This window comes from Gobio gobio (assembly GCF_949357685.1).
Source record: "Gobio gobio genome assembly, chromosome: 9".
Classification (NCBI taxonomy): Eukaryota; Metazoa; Chordata; class Actinopteri; order Cypriniformes; family Gobionidae; genus Gobio; species Gobio gobio.
In genome coordinates, this window is record NC_137115.1 from 29,942,917 (window position 1) to 29,970,403 (window position 27,487).

The window sequence follows — 27,487 nt, forward strand, 5'->3', positions numbered from 1 at the left end:
ATTATTTTGTTTTAAGGAAAAAAAATGGTGCTAATCAATCTTGATTGACATGGCAATACAATTATATCACATTACTTTGGCAGTTAAACTTTTGGGCGTTTTTTTCTTGGATTGGGAGGGTTTTAGTGAGCTTTTTAGTGGGCTGGAAATCGTCAACCCAATCTGGCAACACTGGAGGTGTCACAGCAGACCCTTCAAACAGAGCATTCAAATCAGACTGCTAAAGTCAGGGTAGGAAAAATGCCTTCTATTTCTAAATTATGAACATTTTTAATGTGTAAAAAAATAAAAAATAAATTCAAACTAACATTATGTGCACCCCATGAAACATTATAAAACAATAATTTAAAGCAGCTGGTGCCACACCAGATACTGACAGCTACTTTTTATATTTCAATTATTTAACAGATTTGTATGTTTAATGGTCTCATGACATGCAGGCAAACAAATATGATATTTTTTTAGTAAGTGTTCATTTTGATTGTTCTATATTGATACTTCTGAAAATCTCCTTTTAGTAATTATTTGACACTAGTTTTCTGCCATTTTAGGCTTAGTGCTGATTTTCATAAAGACAATACAAACTACACACAGTCGGGCACAGTCTCTCACATAGACATTGCGCTCTGCTCCAGTTCCTGTGCCTGTCGGATCTGAACGGATGCTGCTAATGCCTATTAAACAACGGCTGGATCTCATCCTCATCTGCTCCATGCTGAAGCCAGGCAGGGTCTTTAATATTAATGATGTGCTAACGGGCTGGTAATTAACACAAAACAGGCCTCCTGAAACACGAGCCGCTCAGGACGCAGGGGTGCAAGAGTAAGACGAACGCTTGACACGGAGACACGATGCTATCAATTGAAAAAAGTGTGAGAATCTGAGGTGCCAAATTAAGGAGAAATGAAGTGTGTTCACTGTTCTGAATTAAAAAAAAATATCAAAAAGGTCAAAGGTTTATGGCCATAAAGCTGCTATTGGCTAAACAGATGTCTAGTAAATTGTGTGTGCTCATCGTGACCTTTGACCCTGAAGCTAACCTTGAATGATTGCCAATAGAAATTCAGTTCTTTCTGGATGAAGTCCTCATTTTAATAATAATTTTTCTGAGCTGCCAAAAGGCCTATTGAGGAAGATGATTTGTTTTCTAGTAGAAAATAATACTAGCTAGTAGCAATAACTGTAACTCACTCTTGTCTCCTCCTCCGGTAAGTATCGATCGGATGAAGCCTTCTTTTCTCCTCTTGTCCTCTGGGTTGGGCGGCAGAGGTTTGGAGCCATGATTCAGTGGGCCCGAGTCTTTACTGGACGAGCCAATCATGGTGCTGGTGTTTCTCATGGGCGGAGCTGGCGGCTTGTCTTCTACTTCCCCATTGTCTGACATCTTCAGCTGTGGGCGTGGCAAAATCTGAAACAACCATTTAGAGCTAGAGTTAGTGAAAAGGGGAGGGGCAAAAGTAAATTAACAGCAGGGGTTGCTGGAATGAAACTGAGACATAATTAGATTGACCAAATTACCACACCAATCTTCTTTTAATAGTATTTAGATTAAACTAGGACACAGCAGGAAAAAAAACAAGCTAAGAAGGGAGGACAACGCCCTCTGAAGTATCACGGTTTCCACAAAAGTATTAAGCAGCCCAAATGATTTTCAAGATTGAAATATACCGGTAACAAGAAATGTTAAGGATGATTATCAAGCATATTAGGATGATTTCTAACCTGAAGCATAAATTAATGTAATTGAGTTTTCAATTATGAATCTTTTTTGAAAGGTGCAAACAGACCAAAAACAGCCCCATCTTTGCTGTAAAAAACCACATGAGTCTGATAACACCTCGACTCAAACCAGGGTTATGAAACAATGGACAGATAGCATTATTTTTGGTATGTGGCTAGTTAACATGAAATACTTTTTGAAAACTGACGTCCTGCGGTGACGTGTTATTCTCCATTTAAAACTATTATTATCATGCATAGGTTTTACTTTTATGAGCTCATCCTAATTGATTTAAATATAGACTACATGGAATATTTTGCCGTGTGGACCATTTTATAATAAACTAGAATGGTGATTAAAAAGGAAAAAAAGCACAAACGAGTTAGAGGACCTAAAATAATTAAATAAATGAATGTTCTATTTCACCTCTACTCAAGCTTGTTTACTAATCTAGTTTTTATACTAAACCAAAACAAAAAAAGCATATAGTATGAATATTGTTGAATCTATGACAAATCACTTTGATAAAGCATCTGCTAAATTAATAAATGTAAATATATTTTTACTTAAATTTTTCTCAGATAAACAATTACACATCAGATACTATATATCTGAATATGTAGTCATGTCATAAACATACACACATCTGCACGTATATATCTGCAGATATGTACACACAAATACATGCCCATACACATACAGTACGTACATACACAGTAGTCGTGCTTGCCATACATCTACTCATCAGAAATGTTTTTTTTTTTTTTTTTTAATAAGAAGAAAAAAAGAAAAGAACAAATATCTACGTCCATATAGGGAGTAGTCTTTTTGCGCATTCTAAACCTTAACTAAAAAGTAAAATGTTGCATAGTTGGTCCATTTTTCCCAGCACAAATTTTATGATTTACAAATGCTGTTTTTAACCATTATTGAGGTATGTATCCAAAATATAGGGTTTTACTGTCAAAGGATATTATACATTTAAACATATCTTGTAAGGCAATATGCATTCCTCTCCAAAAATCCTTAATAACAGGGCAATCCCAGAAGACATGGTAATGATTTGCATTTTGGTTTCCAAAGTTTCTCCAGCATATAGAAGCACTATTACCATGGAAATAAATTTAAGTACAAGTTCTACCCTTAATCTTTATGTTGATTACATAAAAAAAGCTTGTGAACAAATGATGGTCTTTTGAATATGTGTACCTATGCAAGCAATTCAAAGAGATATGACAACAAATACAAACACCAGACACACAAGCACAAACCAAGCTGGGCATTGACAAAACAAACAATCTTTATCTAAAACACATACACACTGCCAGCAGCAGTAGTAGTAGTAGGCATGATATGGGTTAATCAATGCCAACAGCAGCATAATGCTAATATACACACACAATACAATTTTATGACAGCTTTTTAGATGCACACAAAATGAACATTTTACACAACATTTACTCAAAATGACCAAATATACAGTAAGTCTATCACCACTAGTTGACAGCAATAAAAAAATATATTATCTTCTGTCTGCCGAATCTATAAAACTTCACCTTACCAAAAACCTCCCGGCATACCGACAAGCAATCCCACCAGTATTCCCGTATGAAAAGCGCCTCCAGATCCCGCTGGACGCTGACAGAGTGTGTTAGAGTGACTGTGTGTGTGTGCCGGCTTTAAGAGGCTGTGCCTTCCCTGATGTGATGTCACAGGTGTACAAGAAAGACTAGGAGTTTGATCTGTGACTGACTCGCCATGAATGGTGTAACATGATAGCAGAGATTGTGAAGAACACACACAGATAATACAAATAGGAAACTGTATTACCTGTAAACACACTTTAGCCATGAGCAAACAGACATCAGAAAGGCAGCAGGGCAAACAAACACACAGTCAAAAAAAACACGGGCATGTTAAAGTCACAGAAACAGTAAACACATGCACACACAGCTGGTGAATGACTGTTTGAGCACAGGGTCCATGTGGACGTGTGAAACCCTTCTTTACACTTTCACGGTTGGTGGGGACCTTCCGTTGACCTCTATTGTTTATAGCTGGGCTAATGATATTTTATGTCACCTAACCCTAAATCTAACTCTCACACAAACACTTTTTGCATTTTTATATTTTTGTGAAAACATTATTTAAGCCATTTTCCTCTTGAAGACTGTTGACTGGCCTATAGCTGATTTCAGGTTGAACTATCCTTGTGGAGACATTTAGTCTCCACAATAGCAAAACCTGACCCACAAAACACACACACACACACACACACAGTATAACAACGCCCATGTGGACTCATATTTCAGACAGCGCTGTCACATTTAGCAGAGGTCTGTCATCACTGTGGTTTCTTTTATCAGACAGACAGACACACACACACAGACACACACACAGACACACACACAGACACACACACAGACACACACACACACACACACACACACCTTAGTTAAACTAAACACAGATTGAAGGTCTTGAAGTTCATCTGCTGATATACAAGTCTAGATAAGAGATGCGACTATAAACACTTGCAACACATCTATTGAATTTTTTTTAATACATAAAAAATAAAAAGGAGAGACAGAGCAATTGCATGCGAGAGAAAAAGTGATTGGAAAATGAAAAAAATAAATACATATTAGAAAAATACATAGATTAATAGTTAAATAAGCAGGAAAAAATATGTAAATAAATAAATAAATGAAATAAAAAACAGGAGGCAGAGCAATGATAATGAAATAAAAAACTATTAGATAACTAAACAACACATAAATAAAAAGTAAATAAATAGTTAAATACAAACAAATATGAGAGAAAGAGTGATGGGCTAATGAAACAATAAAAAAGGTAGCTAAATACATTACATACTTATAGCCTTGTGGGCAATGTGCTGACATATAGCGTGGTAGCGTTTCGGGCGACCCGAGTTTGAGTAATGGCTCGCGGACCTTTCCCGATCCCGTGCTGTCTACTATATAATGTCCTATCACAATAAAGGAAAAAATCCCAAAAATAAATACATACAAATGTAAAAATAAATTAACTAAAATAAATACTCCTAAATAAATAAATATATTAGTCAAATGTAAATAAATATATAAGAGACAGACAATTAAATAAAAAATAAAAATACATAAATAAATGATAACTAAAGAACTAAATGGCCAAAGACAGAGAAACAGACAGGTGAATAAATTAATAAAATAATACAGAAAAAAATGATCTGAACAAACCAAACCCCCTTACCCAAAAAATTGTTGTGAAATTGATCAAAAATAACAAATAAAAAAATCACACTGATATAAAGTTGCCATTATGAGATGCAGATCCACATAAAGTCACAATTTACAATCACCAAAACACAAGTACACTAGACAAAGACCAGTGAAAAAGCAGGAATGGGGAAGTGAGTAAGATCCAGGGACTTTGGTCTGGTCCCTGGTAATTAAATTAACCTCAGTGCTGTTACACACACACATAAGCATCTAACAAACCTCAGGTGCATTTCATTCAAGTAAACAAAGGGCTTCATTCACAGTTGAACTTGTGTGTTCCCCTTCATCTCAAAGAGAACACGCAAAAACAAGAACCAAGTTCAGAGGCATGGAAAGCACCATAAGAAGATCCAGACATATACTGTAAGAGGAAGTAGTTCTAGTGTGTTAATGTGACAGCGCTCTGTTTATTAGGTCGTCCACACTTAAATGACATGATAACACCTGATGATTTTCATGTGCTGCTTCAGCGCGGCGTGACGTACCGGCGAGACATCAGACATCAGTGTGGTGTGGCCTGTGCTTAGTCATGTGTTTGTCAGGTACCATTACTGATCGCTTACAGTATTTCACTTCTTTATCCTCACCTGCTGCATTAGGCCAAAGACTCTATATATAGAAAGACGGTGCACTCGATGGAATTGATGGGAGAAAGTGCAACCCGCAATATGGCGGAATAAGTCCCGCCTTCTAAATAACAGCCAATCGCTTGTTGGTAAAGTCATCGCGTCACTGCAGCTGCCGTTAGAAGCTCCGGTTCCTATAGAAAGAGTCCATGTTCTGAGACGCACGGTTAGGACTGCACATGTGCATTAGCTTGGTCCAGCCTGAAAAATGCAGTTTTTTGTCATGATTCGAGCATTTAGAAACAAAATTTATGAGACTATTGTTGTCAGATTTCATTGATGAAATTTAATCGTGAGTATGGCGAACAGTTTTGGTGAATTTGATGTTTCCTCATTCAAAGAGATAGGCGCTGCACTTGCATGTTCGAGAATCGAGAGGCATTTTAAAGATGGCCACCGAGTGAAATTACTTGTCTTAAAGGGACTTTGATTCAGCTCCCCTGATTTTCCTTCAAACATCAACTTCAATTTCCACGTCTTCAGGCCAATTGGAGCTACAATCAACGGCTCGGATTTATATATATATATATATATAAAAAAAAAAATAATCAACAACAACAACAACAACAACAACAAAAAATTCACTCAAAATCCCATTTATTTCAATTGAAATACTGACTGGAAATGATGCTGATGCACAAAATAATCCCACCTGCTTTAAACTTCACAAAACTTTTCAAATCTTTTCCACTCTTAAACTGGCATTACAAAAATTTGGTGGAATACTGTGGTACTTTACATATTCATATACCATGGTATTTACATGGTACTTCAAGGAACTTCTAAGACCAACATGGTGTTGTTAATATGGTTAAAACTGCAGATCTGTGATTCTGTTCATTCTATAAAACACAACACCAGTTAAAATGAACAACTAAAATTCAATTAGCAATGTATTAGCAAACAAATAAACTGGTATGTTACCCAGATAGAATGCCGTGTGGACAGTGACGTTATTGTTAACTACAACTAATAATTAATTAAAATACTTGTTAATTGAAAGCTGAAATAAAATAAAATGAATTAAATAAATTAATGCATAGCAAAAATGTATATAAAATGGGGCAAAACGCTTTTTAAAATACTTTCACATGAAGTCATGATTATGATATGATTACCATTCAATATATGATTGAATGATGAAAAAAACACACACATTAATCCCCTTTTTGCATTGAGTTAACACTCTAACCTTGTTGGTTAAACTTTGGTAACAATGCAAGATCATCTTTATTTTGAAGTTTTGAAAAAGAAAATGCTGTCGTGGCAATTTAACTGAAATAAAACAAGTTTAAATTGAAGTACTAAAAATAAAATACAAATAAATTAATTAAAGCTAAAAACTACAGGGGCAAAATGACTAAAACTTAAACTAAAATAAAACAACGGAGACTATAAATATAAAAGCTGAACTATTAAATATAACCTATTGTGCATATGCGCATGTACTTTCTTTAGTCTGTAATGTTGCTGAGCATGCAGAGCAAAAGGAATGAACCCGAAACGAACACGTCACAATCTTCTGTGAGCGAACACATCAAAATATTTTTTCTTTTAAATAACTCTAGAGATGCTCCGATCAGCATTTTTGGGGCCGATCACCGATTACCAAGATCATGATCTGCCGATTGCCGATCACAGAATGGCAGGGGAATGGCAATCTTTTATCTATAATCTTGCAGAGTTTGCACCATTTGAAGAAATGAAACTAACTCTAAATTAACTGAGTCAAGATCTTGAAGAACCACCAAGTGTTTATTTTAGAAAATGAGATAACTTAAGGCTACTGTAGGCCATCTTTCCCAAATAAATGTATATAATAAATGTATATAATTATCTCACCTAAATATTTGATCATGCAGTGCATTTTTGTTTTTAAAAACAATTTTTCAGGTAGGTCTAACATTAGTATTGAGGTAAGAAATACTAAAGACATTTAATAAGAAATCAAATGTAAATTAATATTGGTCTTCCCTGAATAAAATAAATTAGTTTAATCCTTACACTTAAGGTTGCAAAAGTTAGTCATTCAAGAGCAGTGAGTGTCATAAAGGTTCATCAAACAACACAAGACAAAGAGAAACTCAGAGACAGCAGCAGTTTATTCGACAGCTGTCACTTTAAGAGCGAACACGGATACATGCAGTTGCACAAACGTTCACTCGTGAGTCGCGACGGGGTTTACGTGCATACTCGTCAAGGCAGTCATTTAGTACATACATTTGTGTGTATCTGACCATTTCAGCGCAATTTGTACTCGCAAGCTTTTTGTGAGATGGCCTGAGTGTGTGTGTGTGTGTGTGTGTGTGTGTGTGTGTGTGTGTGTGTGTGTGTGTGTGTGTGTGTGTGTGTGTGTGTCTCTCCAGACCGTGCGCGCGAGTGCTGAGCGGTTTGAACACTGGCAAGACTTAAAAATAAATGCAAATGATAAACCTTAGTCACGATGCGACACTGCCTCGATTGTGCAAAGTGGCAAATCCTGTGTCAACTGAGCAGCGATTTTAGTGCACATGCGATGCGCTGATGTGAAGCCATTTGAGCATTTTGAAAGGGAGAGAGAGAGCGCGCGCACGCGGTGATTCACGCGCGCTGTTTGTGAACTTACGTCCCACAGAAAGTTTTCAAATGACTGCGTAAGTTATTTAATATAGAAATATGAATTGTACCTCACCTTCAGCATTATAATTATTTTACCCGCGCTGGAAAGAGAATGAGACGGTGTCGCTGCATATCATGCCCTAGCTCTCACGGCAGGTGCGGGTTTTATGTGTCGTCAGCATGCGATCGGTTCATGAGATCTGCCTTTTTGGAGACCGCCGATCAATCATCCCAAAGCGATTATCGACCGATCGAGATCGGTTGCCGATCAATCGGAGCACTCTAAATAATTCCCACCCAAGGCATATATACGCAAAATAAAGGGGAGAGGCCTGGTTGAGTCATGTTAGTTGTGTGTTGAAACCATAGACTGTAAAAAAAAATAGGTTGGTTGAAACTCGGTTATGGTGAGGGCCGTGACATTTCCCAAACCTGCCCAATCACAACACACTGGTCCAGCTGACCAATCAGAGCACATTGCGCTTTTGAGGAGGGGCTTCATAGAGACAGGAATTAAACAGAGCGTTACTGACAGACTGAGAAGAGAGATGCTGCAACAGTGTCAAATATGTGGAAAATAAGGTATTGTTACTGTAGGTGTCGAGTAGACCCCTCTTTAATAAATACTATAAAATGATATAACTAATACTAAAATGACAGTGTATGCGGAGGTCCTGACAGAGATCAGATGGGGTTTTCTTAGCTCATGTGAGGGCACAAAGACACATCCTTCATCAGGATAAGAATAGCTCTGGTCTCTTTTGCGGTGTGACGGAAGCACAGCGGCTTCAGCTATTAAAATAGCCATTGCTATAAATATAGGAATTCTGTGAATTTATGGATTTGTCTTGTTAAGTAGGCGAGTTTGTGCGTGTAAGATTAATAAATTAAATTCTGGACTGGAGATTAGCAGGGTTTCTGATTACTCCTCGCACATGCCAATCACTGTTGTGACGAGTCACCTGACAGGCTTTGGGAAATGTTACCTGAAGTCATTTCTCTGACATGTTGTTAATTTGCCTCGGGCTGTGTGAAACGGCCTATATGAGACCTGCAACGCAAGGCCAGAAACAGATTTTCATTACCTTTGTGAAGCCATGCAGAGACAGAACTGGCACACATGCGGTTTAATCTCGTGTTCAAGCTGGTGTTAAGAAAATTATACTGAACAGAGACACGTGAGAGGATAAAATTACTCTGAAAGCATCTTCAAATTTTCACAAGTCAGAAATATAAAAATCTCACCCAGAATTCAATAAGCACATTTAGTTAACAAGCAATAACATTCATTTTTCTGACATCACTATACTGTAAATGTTACTGCTATTGCAGTGTTATTTTAGTATTACTTATATACTATTTTAGTATTTATTCATATTTTGAATTAGCTTTTATTTTTAGATTTTCAGTTTTTCATTTTAGTTTAAGTTTCAGTAATTTCCAAATGTGCTTTTGTCATTTTTTAGGGAATAGTTATATTTAGAATTAAATTATTTTAATTTCCATTTTAGTAATTTTGGTCAATTTTAGTATTTTAGGTTTTAATATTTAAAATTTGTTTCAGCTTTATTTAAATTTTATAAAAAAAAACAAAACAAGGATTAATTCACTTCAGAATTAAATTTTCCTGATAATTTACTCACCCCCATGTCATCCAAGATGTTTATGTTTTTCTTTCTTTAAAAAAGAAATTAAGGATTCCAGGATTTTTCTCCATATAGTGGACTTCAACAGGAACCAACAGGTTGAAGGTCCAAATTGCAGTTTCAATGCAGCCTCAAAGAGCTCTACACGATCCCAGCCGAGGAATAAGGATTTTATAAGGACACGATCGGTCCTTATAAACAACATTTAGCGTCAACAACTTCACGCACGTTGGAAATGTCATGCGTGACGTGACGTTCGTCTGTGTATAAAAATGTATAGGGCGAAAAACTCATTTCATTTTCTCCTCAAACTTCAAAATTGTCCAACATCATTGTTTTACCTTTTTTTTGTAAAGGGCGTTTGACATAGTCTTTGAACGTTTGCTGTGTAAACACAGTTTTACCTTTTTTTTGTAAAGAGTGTTTGACTTAGTCTTTGAACGTTTGTTGTGTAAACACTGTGACTACATAATGCGTGAAGTGCAAGACTAGCATTTGTGGTTAAAAAGTACATAAATGTTTATTTTTTTAGAAAATGACTGATCGTTTTGCTAGATAAGGCCCTTATTCCTTGGCTGGGATCGTGTAGAGCCCTTTAAAGCAGCATTGAAACTGCAATTTGGACCTTCAAGCCATTGGTTCCCATTCAGGTTTTCCTCAAACACCTCAATTGTTTTTCGACTTAAGACATGAACATCTTGGATGACATCCCATGGGAAGTGAACTAATCCTTTAAATGACAGGTTGAATAGAAAAAAAATGAAGAAACTAGTAGAATGTGTGTAGAGTCTGTAACCAGAATTTCTGATAATATTAATGTGTTAAACAAAGAAAATTTCATAGACATTTCAGAAAACAAAAGCTACTAAATGCCTCAAACAAAACTCAAAACACTAATAACTTCCTGTAGTTTCAAAAAACGAAATGTATCAACCTAATCTGTATCTTGTGCATGAGATATTGTAATATATGTGACCAATATGCATTTATAATTTGAATGAATATGCAAGGTGTATGCATAGGCTTTCAGGCTGAAGCCGAGACTGCTTTTTTTGCAGTTCTCTCCCAGTGAAGACATTCCATGTAAATGAAATAAACCTGTCTCTCTCTCCTCAAGAGCATGCATTTATACTCGTCTAAATGTTGGACCTCATTTGAACTTCTGCAAACCCTCTGTTATGACACAGTGCTGGGCTCACGGACATGACGGATCCGTTTCATAACAAGACCACTGAGACCTGACTGCACATCAGAGTCTCTCGGCGAACCATTCGTCCCGGACAGGAAAGAGACATTCACAGTGGCTTTTTAAGACAACATGAAATCATTTTTGCTTTCCTAATAAATGTTCCTGGTCTTATTCTGTATGATTCATCACTAAACATTAGGAAATAAAATGTTTGTTTTTACAGTCTTTTATCAAAATGTGAAAATGTCTAAGATGACTTTTATGCTGATGTATAAAAAGCCGTGTGGGCAGAATATAAACTATTACATTATTTCCTGTTAAATATTTGTTTAGTGTGCAAATGCATAGTTCATGATGCCTTTAAAAGACAAACGGTACTAGAGGAAACACAAACAGTCAAATACAAATCCAAAACCAATTAAATACATGAAAAAACTGATCTGAAGAGGATCGAACTAGCAGACCGCTAAGGTTTCAATGGAAGCATTTACCATTACAACTCAAAACTTAAACTGTGATAAATTGTATGACAGTGCCATCCAGCGCAGAATATTTCACATGGCCGATCAAACTCTGCCTTCAGTGGCGTCAAACCTCTAACAGTCTGTCGTTCCCTGGAGATCCAGCTTTAAAAACGCATCTCCCCAGGAGGATGCGCTCTTCCAGGGTTAAACTGGGTAGCAGCCCGCCCCGTCATCTTAAACATGCACTCACACACATGCATATACACCCTGCAGACAAAATACTAACACATTCTGATGTTCAAAGATGAATGATGTGAGAATGAGCAATGCATGTGTGTGTGTCTGTGTGTGTGTGTGTGCACTGACTGGCATCTATTCAAACCAAAAGCGATGATCATAACAGTGCCGGCGGTCGTTGGGGGGGTGGTCGTGTTACAGACGGAAAACAGTGTTGCAGCTTTATGTACATGCTAATGATCTACACAGGGTGGGGTGCAGGCAGACACTTTTAGTGTATATTTTATCATATATTAAAAAAAGCACCGCTCCTCAATATGCTGAATTATCCCCAAGACGCGAATGAATACTGAACTCACAGATATAAGGTTGAATTTGCTGGAAATTATTGCCGGAAAACCCCCCACAATTTTAGAGCACAGCATTTTATTTATATTCCTTAAACGTTCTAATATTTTATTAAAAAATAATAGATTTTTTTATTTATTTACTCCTGCCCTGATGAATCTGCATAACAAATATTCACATTTAATCCACAAAAAAGTTTAATGGATTCAAGCACATTATCTCGTTCATTAGTTTACATCTTGGTTCTTAAAATCACGTGTTGCGCCTCCTCAAGCATCATTATTTGTGATAGTGTGTTTAAAGGGGTGATGAATTGAGAAATCAACTTTCCCTTGAGCTTTTGATATATAAAAGGTCTGGTCATGGTAATATAAGAATATCCTGTAAGTTTCAGAGCTGAAAACTTCCTTGTTAGCAAACGACAGGTTTTTCAAAGTGGAGATCTATGACGTCAAAGGGAGGCAAGCACCGCCTCATTAGAAGAATATCAACGCCTACTTCATCACTGCCTGTTTAGCCCCGCCCACCGATTTGCGCATGTAACATAGGCCTAGTGTTAAACCATTGAGCTAGAGCTACAAAGCAATAAACATGCCGTTGAGGATTACAAAATATTGTGCAGTGACTGGGTTCAACAGCAATGCAACATTTAAGTAACTGTGTTCATTCTAATGCCTGATCTGAAATGTGATGATTCATGTAGTCAGATGTTCTTTGTCTGTGTGTCAGTAAATCAGACCAGTGACTAAACATCAACTTACATTGTTTCTCTTAGTAGGATGAAAATAATCTGTTATTTAACAGCAATTAAATTCTATAAAGAAAGTGATCAAAGAAAGCTCCCTTTGCAATCGTTTGAGCAGCACGAGCTGAACCTGTCAATCAAACAGGAGAGTTTATCAGTGACCCCCGTTTTATTCAACGAATCTCTTAACTAGATCACGTTTGCACTGTTAGTGAAGATGAAAGCATTTGTTAGTGTACACAAACTGAGTTGCAATGACGAGATCGCTGCCCTTCATGCGCTCAGCATGTGTGTGATCGGCTACAATGGTCATCACTGCAACCTTATGCCACAATCTTAATATAATGCCACAATCTTAATTTAATGCCATAGATCTTATTATAATGCCATAGATCTAAATGTAATGCAGCACTTTTCACGATTAGTTAACCATGAGAGCTGTAATTGTAAAAACGAGCTAAAAGAGGGAGTAATACTATTTCAAATGCAAAGACGTTAGCCAATCACAGCAGTGGGTGTTTACACCGAAGTCTCCCAGCAGACACACCCCTTAAAACAGAGCGTTCAGAGCAGAAGGCTAAAATCAGGGGAAATATGTAGGGGAAATATCTTCTATTTATAAAGTATGCCAATTTTTGACGTAAAAACCATCCTAACATTATAAGTGCACCCCAGGAAACATTAAAAAAAAATTAAAAAACGCAGTTCATGACCCCTTTAAGCCCTTCCTGAGAAGTAAAGTTGAATCTTAACATCATACAGACACAAAATTTAAAAGAACCAACAGTAGTTGGTTAAAGTTCTAAATAGGGTGGTTTGTGTCAATATATTCCACAATAAATTAAATGCAAAACATTTTTTTAAAGATAACATCTAGATTGAGCAAATGGTATATTAATCTATGAGATGAAAAGCACAGCATCATTATGCCTGCAATTAGTATAATGTAACTTAGAGTATAATGTAAATTAAATATGTAGTACATTATTGGTATCAGATTTTAATACCGAAGGATAACCATATTTATGTACAACAATATTTACATATTTACTTCAATGATTACCATGGTACAAAAACTAGATATATGTGACCCTGGACCACAAAACCAGTCATAAGTCGCACGGGTATATTTGTAATAGCAAATAAAATACATTGTATGGGTCAAAATTAAATTTATTTTTCTTTTATGCCAAAAATTCGGATATTAAGTAAAGAACATGTTCCATGAAGATATTTTTTAAATGTCCTACTGTAAATAAATCAAACATTTATTAGTAGTAATATGCCTTGCTAAGGACTTCATTTGGACAACTTTAAAAGGCGATTTTCTCAATATTTAGATTTTTTTGCACCCTCAAATAGATTCCAGATTTTCAAATAGTTGTATCTCAGCCAAATATTGTCCTATCCTAATAAACCATACGTCAACGGAAAGCTTATTTATTCAGTATAATAATGTATAACACTTAAATTAAAAAAAATTACCCTTATGACTGGTTTTGTGGTCCAGGGTCACATATGTGTTTGGTTTGATTAGCCATATTTAGGGGACAAACTTGGCCTAAATGGGCTTAATGTGACAAAACCTGTCTTTGGGGACATCTGGGGATGTACACAATTGGAAAACAACTTCTAAATTAAGTAAATAATTTTGTTCGTTATTCTAACTAAATTTAATTTTGGGTTTAGGTTAATGTTAATAGAGCAAAGCTAGTTAAGTGTGTGTGTAGCGGAACTACAGAGATCATCCAATCCCTGGAGTCGTGATGCTGCCATGGCCAGAGCCCAACTAGAGCAGATGGTACTGAAGAAACACGGCCAATTTACATAAAAACCAACAGACAGAGAATTAAATGACAACCTACAACACAAGACTCCATCAGTGACCATAACAATACTCAAACTCACCATTTGTCAGACTGGTTCAAATTGGCTTAGCTCTTGGATTAGTCTTGGATATTTGGATTAGTGTTGGATAAACTTGAGCATAACATGCAATCACAGAAATAAACACAAGTGAACTATCCAGACCATCCTCTAGTTTTGTCCTGGTAGTTATGGCAACACCTCATGGAGGATAGAGGGAGACTTCCTCATGCCTGCATCATGGTCTCTCTATGTCTGTCTCTCTCACACACAAACATGTTTACTTTCCTTTAACGTCTACTGTTTCGATATAAAGCTAATTATAAATCCCAAAGCCACTTGAAGACAAGCCTGCAACCTTAGTCAAAAAAAGCATAGTGCCTGCTAACGCTGCGGTATGCAGGAAAGGAGACAAGAGGCAATTTTTTTTAATGGATGTCAATGGAGGAGAGGCTTCACTGCTGAAAAAACTGCTTTTATGAGGAAATAGCTTATTTAAAGAATCGACAATTCTAATCTTCATGTTTGCTCTTAAACATTAGTTTTGGATTGATCTATTTTTAGAGTTTACACCCCAAAAAATGCTGTTTTATAAAAGAAGTCACAGACAATTGTGCGACAGGTATGATTTGGTTTCTGGCACTTCTAATTAATTTGACTGAATTGACTGTCGCACAAATCTGAACGAAATTCAAATGACGTTAAGGCTGTAATGTGATTGGTTATCAAGGCACACGTGATCCAAGTTAACCGTTACGCTTTTTTCAATGGTAGAGCCACAGTCCCTTGTATCTCCCAATAATAATCCCATCTCTGTAAATACTATAAACCAAAGCTAAAAAAAACTAAAGCTAAAAAAAAAACAAGATAGAGGTCGAGACTGGATTTGCAGACATATGGAGATTAGAACACAATGCTATGCCTTCTATATTGGATCCGACAGGAACGGTGCAACACACACTTATGTAAGTAAAACATGTGTTTTTATATGTGTTAGTATTGCACTGTTACAGATCGTTTGATATCTATTGATTACATACCTTAGCACGCTGTCACAGGCTGGAGAAGGTGTTATTGGTTCATTCGTGATCAGACTCTGACTTGTAACGCCAGTGCTCGCAAAGCCCAACGTCCCGGGGCTATGTGCTTTTCAGACGGGCTATCACCGGCCTGCCGACGGGCTATAGTGAAATAACATTCCTTTCTTGCGGGCGCGTGTGTGTGTTTGTGTACGGTTCACGGTTATATTCACTGATTATCGGGCCGGCCAAGTAACACAGAAATAACATTCCAATCAGTCGCAGGTGGATGAGAGATGAATCATTGTGTTTGTTTGATAAAAGATATTTTGCGAGTCCTGTGAGCGATTCCCTAGACGCTTTCAAAACAATTTCCACATGTACTGAGGGGAGCTGAAGCTCATTAAATATGCAAATCTTATCCAATCCTAGCCGTGGGCGTTTACTTCCACGTCTTCAGTGTGGCACGCCCATCAAAACTGAGCGTTTTTCAGAGAGCCTCAAAACCAAGGCAGAAAATAGCCTATTACTTATTCATTATGATGTTTTTGAATGTAAAAACCACGCGAACGTCATTAGTTGACCTCAGACAACAGTATAAAAAAATTTAAAAAGCCAGTTCATGACCCATTTTAAGTGAACTTTCCAGACCATCATCTAGTTTTCTCCTGGTGTTGACCGTGGCAAAACCTCAACCTCTAAAAACCCATTGTTTTTAGAGATGCACAATTTGGTCAAAGATTTTGTGATTATATCAACTCTCACATACATACATGCCAGTGTATCTTCCTGTCAAATCCAGCAAACACTTTGTATAATGTTCCATCAGAGGCTTTTAGCTGCTTAAAAAATAAATCTCAAATTTCAAATTCATGCATTTAAATACAACTGAACTGATTCTGTTTTCATGTGCTTTAGTCATAAAGAGAGATCGTATGGTTAAACATAGACATGCTATGGTTGGATTCCTCCATCCTGAGTCTCGCTTTAGTCTGACAAGGAAGAATTACTCATGAGTCACGGTATTGATCTGAGATCCAGAGCCCATCTTACAGCACTCAGCAGTACCGAGCTAAGGAAGAACCGTGAGCCAGAAGCAGATCAATGAAATCGACCTCACAGACACTGTCTTTAGAGTTTCTTACAGGCTATCCTGTTAGTCAACTTCCAGAATGTGCCATCACAGATCCGCTCTCTTGTCCTGTGCAGCGAACCTGGATCTAATCCCTTCCCCCTCAAATTTAGGGTCCCGTAGAGACCCTCCCTTCCACCCCCCAAAAAATGGATGCTATTGTCTTTCTTTCTCGTCTCCCAAAGGACTCGGCAAGCAAGATGGCCGTATGTTCCTTAAACTAACATTTCACAGGGGGTCTCATTAATAATGCCCTTCTGAGTGAGCGAAGCACGTAGATCTAAACTGGAGCGTCACGCTGAGACGTGTCTCATAGATTATGCCGGTGTGTTTGAGCCCTCCTGTCCCTCCTAGCATCGGGATGCGGCCCGTCTGGTTGCTGGAAGGATGATGGGACATAAATTGAAGTTTTATGGCTCCCCTGAAGAGTGTATTTCCTGTTTCCGGTGTTGTTTTTGGTAATGACGTGTTCATCTGGTTAAAATGAATCCGTCAGGGAATTATATGCTAATTTTTTCTGCAGTTTGGAGGCGTGTGGTAGTCACATGATGGAATGTGATCTAAAAATGTTTCAGTTTAGAAAACAAAATGTTTTCTTCCCCATTCATGTCGTTAAAAACAATGTTGCCTTTTGTTTGGCTTATGCAGTTCACAGCAATATTAATACACTTAAAGGAAGGGTAGGCAATTTTGGAGAGGCTAGCAATAACAAGCTAGCTTTGAAAGTATGAGATCCCACCCTCCCTTCAGAGCGCAGTCCAAAAAACAGCCTTCTTCAAAACACATGAACGCCCACAGCAGATTCTGCAAAGCATCACAAGACTGTGTTAAATTTAGGGGTGCACCGATCCGACTTTTTCAGTCCCGATACCGATACCGATGCCTGGGCTTTGTGTATCTGTCGATACCCGATACCGATCCGATACTATTGTTGAATTAATAATAAACTGCATATCTTCCACCTTATACCTTCCTTGAAGAGACTAAAGGCACCAGACTTTACTAACTAAACATAACTAAGACAAAATAACAGATGTATGTAAGGTGTTGAATTCTTATTTATTTAAAAAACAATTGTGCATTCAAATCTAAAATAGAATGTAATCTAACTTCTTTAAATAAATAAAATGTAGCAGTGGAAACAAAAAACAGTGTAGGCCTATTGGTCAAACATACAATAGTAATCTGACAGTTACCAAACATTTTTTACACTACAGATAATTGTTTTGGTATATAATCATATCAATATTAAAAAGTAGCATTACAAATTAACAAATAGTCTAATTTTCTACCATATGCAATTTAATAAAAATTTTCAGCTAGCTAATAACAACTTTGTTCTGGTTTCACCTCACTCCAGATTAAATGATTGTAGGCTAGGCCTATTTATTTTACTACACATTGTCAACAGAAATAAGATGAAATACTGTTGATAATTAAAAATAATTCTTACTACCCACTCTTGCTAAACTGGGTAAGCACACTTGTGTTCTCATTTCAGTTGCGTTCTGAGTAAATTAATAAACTGAGTTCATGAGTTCAGTGTTGGACGGATCAGTTGTTCTGGCCAGTCGTTAAAATGATTCGGTTCAAAGGAGTCATTAGGTCACGAATCGGACATTAGCAGACGCGTTGTGTGCGAATCCCGTCTGTTAGAACATCGCGAAAGATGTCAACACACAGAAAACACTTCATAACTGAATATAATTTGTCTCCCGCTTATTGAAAGTATGCTTTATGTCAGCTGGTCAGAGAAGAGTCAATGTTTTTTGAGCGCAATTCACACCCAGTGATAATTCAAGGACAAAATTGTCCGAATGTGTCACGTGCAACATGGTTTCGGTCTTCCGAGCTTTTGATTTGGATTAATATGTGAAATATGAGAGCGAACACTGATTATTTTGAAGACCCAGAGAGCGCGCGCGGGGGAGGAGCTCTCAGATCGGTCTCTCTGTCACTCAAGCGCAGCATCTGTTCTACATCACTCGTAAATCACAATAACTCATCAAATTAGGCTTTGGCCGTCAAAAAAATGTCAATGCAGGAAAGACCCTGACTTTGCAGTAATACCCTCGAAACAGCGACGAACTAGTTGGCGTGGCAAGCGTGAAATATCTCCTCCACACAGCCGACTCTCTGGCTCGCTCCCTTCTAGCATGCGACACACGTGAAGCTGACGAATGACGTAGGTTCTGCTGCGACGGAAAAAAACACCTGGATCGGCTTGTGGATCTGTTAATTTTTCCGATCCCCGATCCAGCTATTTTGTCAGTATCGCGGCCGATATCCGATCCTAACATCGGATCGGTGCACCCCTAGTTAAATTACCTCGTTTCTCAAAGCACATAACATTACAGTAATAATGAACGTAAACAACACACAGAGCTCTTACTTGCACCACCTGACGGCTGCAGATTCATTTCGCTGTTGATAGTGTTGCCAGAGAAACGCATAAATCTGAGTCAAAGGATGTGAACAGCTCTGGGTAGAACGTCACGTGTTGCCTTCTCGTAATTATGGTTATGACATAAACCCAGCATAAGCTCGTTGTTTTGGTTTAGAAGGAACTGTGAAATGTGGCTTGTGTTGTGTTTGTTTACAGCGCCCGGTGATGTCTGTTAACAACTCTGCATAGCCTTAGTACGGAACGCACTGATGAGTTGTGATGTCTGCGCGAGCAGGGTGTGCAGAGGTATGCAAATACATATATCAGGGTTGCCAACCCTCACGCATTTGGCGTGAGACACACACTTTCAGGTTCTGTCTCACGGTCTCACTCTGCCCAACTTAATCTCACGCCAAATTGCCAAACCTGCTTTTGATATTAAACAAAGTCTAAGCTTTTACATTTTTTTAAGTTTTAATGCGAAATTCAAACAATAGATAGCGTTTTGGCGCTAATGTGGCATAACAGTTAAAGCTACACTGTGTAACTTTTTTAGTCTATTCTTAGCTAAAAACACTTAGTTCTTTCAAAAATATATGTGCTCATTAATGTATATTTACTTCTTTCAAGTAATAAAGTATTCTCGTAAGTTTATAATATGCCATTGAAAATACATAAGGTAATGGGATCTAACGGTGGTCGCCATGTTGCTCCTCCATCTTGAAAGTACATTAGCCAACGAGGGACATACCCGTAAATTCAAGCTTCGCCTTCCGCGTTTTAACCGGTTTTAACACTGTGCGCGTCAACTTGTTCAGACTTGTCTGGTGCATGCACAGAGAGTTTTCATCTCAGCAGCTCCAGTAACAGAGTTATACAGAGTTTTCCTGGCTTGTTTATTCCTCAAAAGTCTGTTTTTCCTTGTTTGGTATTTCTGTGCGTTAATAACTCCGTAAGTAATAATAGTTATTGTCATTGTAGATGTGTTTCAGAGTGTGTCATCGCGTAATTCAGTTGATGTCACCTCAGAAGTATTTTTGTGTCAACATACAATAGCGTAATGCTCACCTATTTGAATAATCATTCAGTTATTAACAATGTTTATTCGTTTATAGAAAATATTTGCTTGTAATGTATGTTGATGGAAATATGTATCAGGTCTGATCAGCATATTAACACTTGTTATACAGAGCTAAACCTGCGCACACACTTTTGTAACCGGACACCGCTTGTTAGCAGCGGCAGCTCCGCTCCTTTTAATGCAGCTGCATTTAGCGCCTAATATATGGTACAATAAGCTCTGGTTTACGGTTACATTATACAAATGTAACTTATAAGTGTAGTTATACAGTTCTTAACTGTGTATATTCTGTCATGTCATTATCATGTATATTTACCATCCTAATTTGTTCTCTCACAGAAACCACATTTATGTACATATCCACGCAAACCTGTTTATGCCTTGCAATTGGATGACTGAATAAACATTACTATCATCAAAGTTCACTCTGGATTAGCTGCAGTTCTTTCTAGCCGAATAATTAGGCCAGTTGATTTCCAACCATCCCACTGCGCACAGAATATCCCACAGGCACCGTGTCGAATGTGGACGAGGTCGAACAGGAAGCCATATTAATCTTGGACTAAATCGGCCACCGTAGGAGTTAAAACGAAATCGGAATTGAACAGAACAGAAACTAAAATTCACTGGATGGTCATATACCAGTTCACCACTAGATGGGGGAAAATATCACACAGTGTAGCTTTAAAGCCAGAGGTTAGAGGAGTCACGACATGCTCTCATCTCCCGGCGGCGTGCGCGGTCACGTGGTTCATGGAGCGCTCAATACTTCCAGCATAGTGTGCATTGATTATAAGTCAACCATATTTACAGTATCATTATATTATGGAGAGTGGTGGAGATGCAACATTGTTAACATTAATGTTAATGTTTTTCTTGTATTTAGCCCTCAGGTATTCCTTACCAATTGCTCACACTCATACTCATTGATGGTCAAATGTGACCATACACTTTACTATTTTTCAATTAAATAAATCTTCTATATTTTAGTTGAATAATATTTATTGAATATTTTGAGGAGATCTTTTGGTACTAAATACTATTTGTGCAATAATTATTGTCAATTAATGACCACTTAAAATATTTGTATTATTTATATTACAATTAGTTTAGTAATTAAGGTTAAAATAGAGAATTTCAATTCAAAGAGGCAAATTAGAGTCATTTTGTGGCTGGAAAAATAATAATTTTCATTTGTAATGCCATTACCCAGTAGGTGCCTGTATGGTTCTTTAATCAATATACACTCACCTAAAGGATTATTAGGAACACCTGTTCAATTTCTCATTAATGCAATTATCTAATCAACCAATCACATGGCAGTTGCTTCAATGCATTTAGGGGTGTGGTCCTGGTCAAGACAATCTCCTGAACTCCAAACTGAATGTCAGAATGGGAAAGAAAGGTGATTTAAGCAATTTTGAGCGTGGCATGGTTGTTGGTGCCAGACAGGCCGGTCTGAGTATTTCACAATCTGCTCAGTTACTGGGATTTTCACACACAACCATTTCTAGGGTTTACAAAGAATGGTGTGAAAAGGGAAAAACATCCAGTATGCGGCAGTCCTGTGGGCGAAAATGCCTTGTTGATGCTAGAGGTCAGAGGAGAATGGGCCGACTGATTCAAGCTGATAGAAGAGCAACTTTGACTGAAATAACCACTCGTTACAACCGAGGTATGCAGCAAAGCATTTGTGAAGCCACAACACGCACAACCTTGAGGCGGATGGGCTACAACAGCAGAAGACCCCACCGCGTACCACTCATCTCCACTACAAATAGGAAAAAGAGGCTACAATTTGCACAAGCTGACCAAAATTGACCAAAATTGCCTGGTCTGATGAGTCTGGATTGCTGTTGAGACATTCAGATGGTAGAGTCAGAATTTGGCGTAAACAGAATGAGAACATGAATCCATCATGTCTTGTTACCACTGTGCAGGCTGGTGGTGGTGGTGTAATGGTGTGGGGGATGTTTTCTTGGCACACTTTAGGCCCCTTAGTGCCAATTGGGCATAGATTAAATGCCACGGCCTACCTGAGCATTGTTTCTGACCATGTCCATCCCTTTATGACCACCATGTACCCATCCTCTGATGGCTACTTCCAGCTGGATAATGCACCCGGTCACAAAGCTTGAATCATTTCAAATTGGTTTCTTGAACATGACAATGAGTTCACTGTACTAAAATGGCCCACACAGTCACCAGATCTCAACCCAATAGAGCATCTTTGGGATGTGGTGGAAAGGGAGCTTCGTGCCCTGGATGTGCATCCCACAAATCTCCATCAACTGCAAGATGCTATCCTATCAATATGGGCCAACTTTTCTAAAGAATGCTTTCAGCACCTTGTTGAATCAATGCCACGTAGAATTAAGGCAGTTCTGAAGGTGAAAGGGGGTCAAACACAGTATTAGTATGGTGTTCATAATAATCCTTTAGGTGAGTGTACATGTATCTAATCTAGTTGCTCAAAAAAGTATTGCAGTTTTGCATTTTATTAAATATTTAGATATGATCAAACACTAGATTTCTTTAAATGTGAAATTTTAAAACGTTAATAACTTACATCCTAATATTTTTAATGATCAGGGGCGTCGGACTGGGGGTAAAACCAGTACTGATTACCAGGGCCCCAAGGGCAGAGAGGGCCCTTGAATAGTCTGGAATATATTTTAACATGGAACATGGGGGCCCATCAGGACTGCCTATGCATAGGGCCCGGGATTATATAAGCACACACAAGTGAATATTAATGAATGCGAGCACATATAATTTAACCCAAGAAACGTTTAAAATAGTGCTAAAATAGTGGTAAGGCAAACTTATTTTTCCTTATATGAACAGTAGGCTATATACATATGAATTGATACTGAATCAAGATCAAAATCGATATCACCCCCTCCCCCCAAAAAAATCTCACTCCAACCTGAATTTAAAAGTTGGCAACCCTGATATATTGACAAACAGGTAGGACAAACCGAATGCAATGATTGGATGAAAATGTTTTGGTCCTGAAACTTACACAGAATATATATGTACATGTTTTAATATTTAGACCACTTCTATTATTGATTGCCATCAGGATGTGAAGAGAGCTTCAACCAGTATAACAAAAATGTTTATTAAAAAAAATTGTTAATTCGAAAAAAATCTAATTAAAGCTGAAATGGATATCAAATTTGGGAACTCATTTTATATTTTACAGTGAAATTTTATAAGTAACAGTAATATTTGTTATATCGTATTTAATAATAATAATAATTGTATATGTTTATTTATAGTCATACACACTTATACCACGTCCAAACTCTCTATTTCAACCCTTCACTCTACACAGTTTTTTATATATTATATATATATATATATATATATATATATTATATATATATATATATATATATATATATTATATATATATATATTATATATTATATATTATATATTATATATATATATATATATATATATATATATATATATATATATATATATATATATATATACACACACTGAATTGTTTGCATTAGACTTACTGCAGAAGTCAGTGTAACCAGTGTTAGGCCGTACACCAATTACATTACTTGGCCACCGTGGAACCGCCCCCACTGTTGTTTAATTTTTTTTATAGAAATAAAAACCATGTAGTCGTTCAGTTGGACAAGGGATGCTACAATCATAAAATGAAAGCGTCTGCTCTACTTCATACAGCACAATCTGCAGAGGCACAGCACATTGCAGCAGGAGTTAGATTTCACTTATAACGTGATGAGATTAAGGACTAGGAGAGATGAGATGACTGACAGGACGATGGCAGAAGATTTGGAGCGCAACCGATCCAGAGCATCACTGACAAATATCTTATCTTGTAAAATGTGTTGTCAGTAGTGCCGCTCCCTATATACAGAGAGTACGTGTAATCATGAGCGCGCATTGAAAAGCGATTTCAATAGCACGCACATAGATAGCGGCTCCCTGATGCCCACGAACAACAGGCCTATACACAGAGTATGCGTGATCACCCCCCTCTCTCTTTAACCTCATTATCTTGTATTATTCATAATATCGATAAGCAATAACATTAATAAACACGAAGCCAGAAACACAAAGTCACGTGCTGTACAGGCATTTGATTTCCATGCCGGTCCTCCTCTTAAATAAATCTCTCTCTGTCTCTCAGACAGTAATGTCAGCAGAGCAGGAGTCTTGGCTCCAGTGCCGATGGAGCAGATTGGGTGTAATATCACTTAATGTTCATACGCAACAAACTAAAGTGAGCAGCACAGCAGTAAGATAAATCACAACTGTCACTGATGTCAGGAAATCTCTATAATGCAGACACATACAAATGTTGATATGGACTTTCCATTGACTTCCATTGTTTTATACTGGGCTGATGGTATTTTCTATCCCTTAAGCCTACGTGTGCACAAACCTTTTTGCATTTTTTATTAGAAGCAAGTCATTATGTAGTATGTTTATTAAGACATTATCTCATAGGAACAGTTAACTGCTCACTACTAAGCACGTGATTTCAGGTTTTACTATTCTTGTGGGAACATTTAGTCCTCTCAACCTAGACAAAACCAATACAAAAACGAGAATGACTGCAGCTCATGCACGCATACAAAAACACACAAGGGCTTTAACGGCTTCTTATTCCAAAGACAGTAAAATGATGACCATGTTACTAGTGCTTATGGGAGACACATCAGCTCAATTTAAGTCCCATTGCTGTAGTTATGCTGCATGTATCCCAGACTGCCTTGCGCTCAACTTTCTGCTCAAAGCCCACTAAAACTCTCTGTTTTCTCTCTAAGGGCCCGTCAGAGTACTGTAATCTCATGACATCATGTGCAGAACATTCCCTGACCCACCCTTGGATTCCTTTGGAATCACAAAACTAGATTTTTAAAAAATCAAAGAGGTTAATGCACACAGAGACATCACCGGTATGATGCTAAAATATTATCGGTGGTTGCCAGGATGTCACGTTTTTTTAATATCTCCTCATACTTATGAATAATAGTAATAATAGTAATATTTGCCTTTGAAAACATTACATTTTTAACCAATTAATTATATCAATATTCAAATATAAATAAATAAATGTGCATGTATACATGTGTGCATGTATGCATAACAAACTCTCCTGTTTATGAACTTTCGGGTGTGTTTGGGAGCTTGGGAGAATTTAGGAGTGAAATGAGAACAATGCATAGCCTGTGGAGGAATAGATCTTTTCTATTATTCATCAAACCACCCCCACCAACCCCACCTCCTTTAACAGAGAGCTTATAGGTATCAGGTATATAGCGCTGAAAGCAGTGAATGAGACCAAAGAAAATGAAAGACAAAATGTTTTTTTGTGCATCCTGAAACGGTGAGTGTTTGAGCGGAGCGATTCCTAATGATTTTTCATTGATTAAAATATAAATGGGCAAATATTTGCATTTTACACTGGAACATTAGGGTTGGAGATTTTCATCGACTCTTTCTGCAGGAAAACAATGTCCTGCCAGTTTGTGGTGACAATGACTTAATGAGTGAGTCACTGATCTATTCATTCAACCGATTTGTTCAAAAACACTGATGAATTAAAATCAAAACATGCGACTTTCTTCAAGGTAGGTTTCCTCATTTTGTTTTCCATAGTTCTTCTGGATTTAGTCTGTCTCAGTTTTTTCTGTTTCTTCATGTAATCCCAGACGGACTCGATGATGGTGAGATCAGATCTCTGTGTGGATCCTACCAGCTGTTGTCAGACTTGTGTATACAAAAATCTCACTGGATTATTACAATTAATGGCAAAAGGAATGTTTGGACATGTAAACTGATATTTTCTACTGACACACTACAGCAAAATATATAAATAACTGGCTTAAAACCATTTTTTGTGTGTGGGAAAATACTAACGTACCTAGGGGCCCTTTTTAATGATCTGAGCGCATGGTCTGAAGCGTATGGTGCAGCTACACTTAGGGCGTGTCCGAATCCACTTTTGCTAGTTTAAACGATGACAAAAAACGGTAGGCGCGCCAGGCGCATGGTCCAAAACGGTTGTACCAAGTCTCTTAATAATTCATGGGTGTATTTTGGGCATAACGTCTCATATCCCATTCCCTTTAAAAGCCAATTGCGCTTGCACCATGGCGGATTCGCCATTTCCATGGCGGAATTTGCGAGCAGAAAGACTTATTTTTAATATTTTAAAATGTTTGTGTGCTGCTACATGTCCCTGTGTGTGTAATAAGCAGAGTGTACGTATAACACAAAAAATACTGCGCTATTAACTTTAGACCAGGTTTTTGTTGGTTAATGGCGCAGGCGATTTCACGCACCAACAATGTGCCTGAACACACCTAGTTTTTAGACCAGCATTTGCTATTTTAACATCGCGGCACTGTAAATAAAAATTATGCGTCGGGCTGAAACTAGCAAAAAATACTTGAGTCACGGCTGGCGTCGCATTGCGCCAGGTGTATGATAGGGCTCTAGGACTTTTGCACAGTACTGTGTACATATATTATTAATTATTCATCAAATATGTATACCTAATGTTAAAATATAATTTATTAATAACAATAATACACTTTATTTATTATTTATTATGTGCTAAAATACAAAGTAAAAAAATATAAATACAAGACAATAAATACAATAATAATAATAATAATAATAAATACACAGGGAAAACATTAAAGAAATAAACTATTACAAAGCTTATATCAACCAGTCCTGTGATTATATGGGAAACAGTGAAATAAATCCTACACAAAACAGCTTACAAAATGCGTCGAGTTTCCAGAAGAATGTTTTGTTTTGTGGATGTTTTTTATTTACATTTTTTTAACAGATCACTTGATTGGTGTGAAATATCCTGGCATGCAACTGCTGATAAACTGGTTATTTCACATCATGCTACATTTTCGATCAAAACCAGCTACACCACAAAACTAAAAACACTTTCATTACATGCCTGCAACAAGCCAAGAGTTTAAACAGTGCATTGACTTCTAGGAAGAAGTATGCTTGAACTTGGGTTCGGACCAGTCGATCGAACCGAGTGTAAAAAGGGCCTCTGAAGTCTGCAGATGGAGTATTTTACAGCACTCTTCAGCAGAGATCAAGGGGAAACACAGATAGGCT

The 27,487-nt window shown here is 37.4% G+C and overlaps 1 protein-coding gene across 3 annotated transcripts in view; it reads right to left on the bottom strand.

Moving 5' to 3' along the window:
* Positions 1 to 27,487, bottom strand: part of pak1 (p21 protein (Cdc42/Rac)-activated kinase 1) — a 68,329-nt gene that overhangs the window by 26,303 nt on the left and 14,539 nt on the right. For all 3 annotated transcript variants that reach the window (XM_079825367.1, XM_079825365.1, XM_079825366.1), the window contains exon 2: positions 1,192 to 1,408. In XM_079825367.1, the coding sequence (XP_079681493.1) occupies positions 1,192 to 1,384 (193 nt within the window). In that variant the 5' untranslated portion in view covers positions 1,385 to 1,408. The remainder of the gene's footprint in view (positions 1 to 1,191; positions 1,409 to 27,487) is intronic.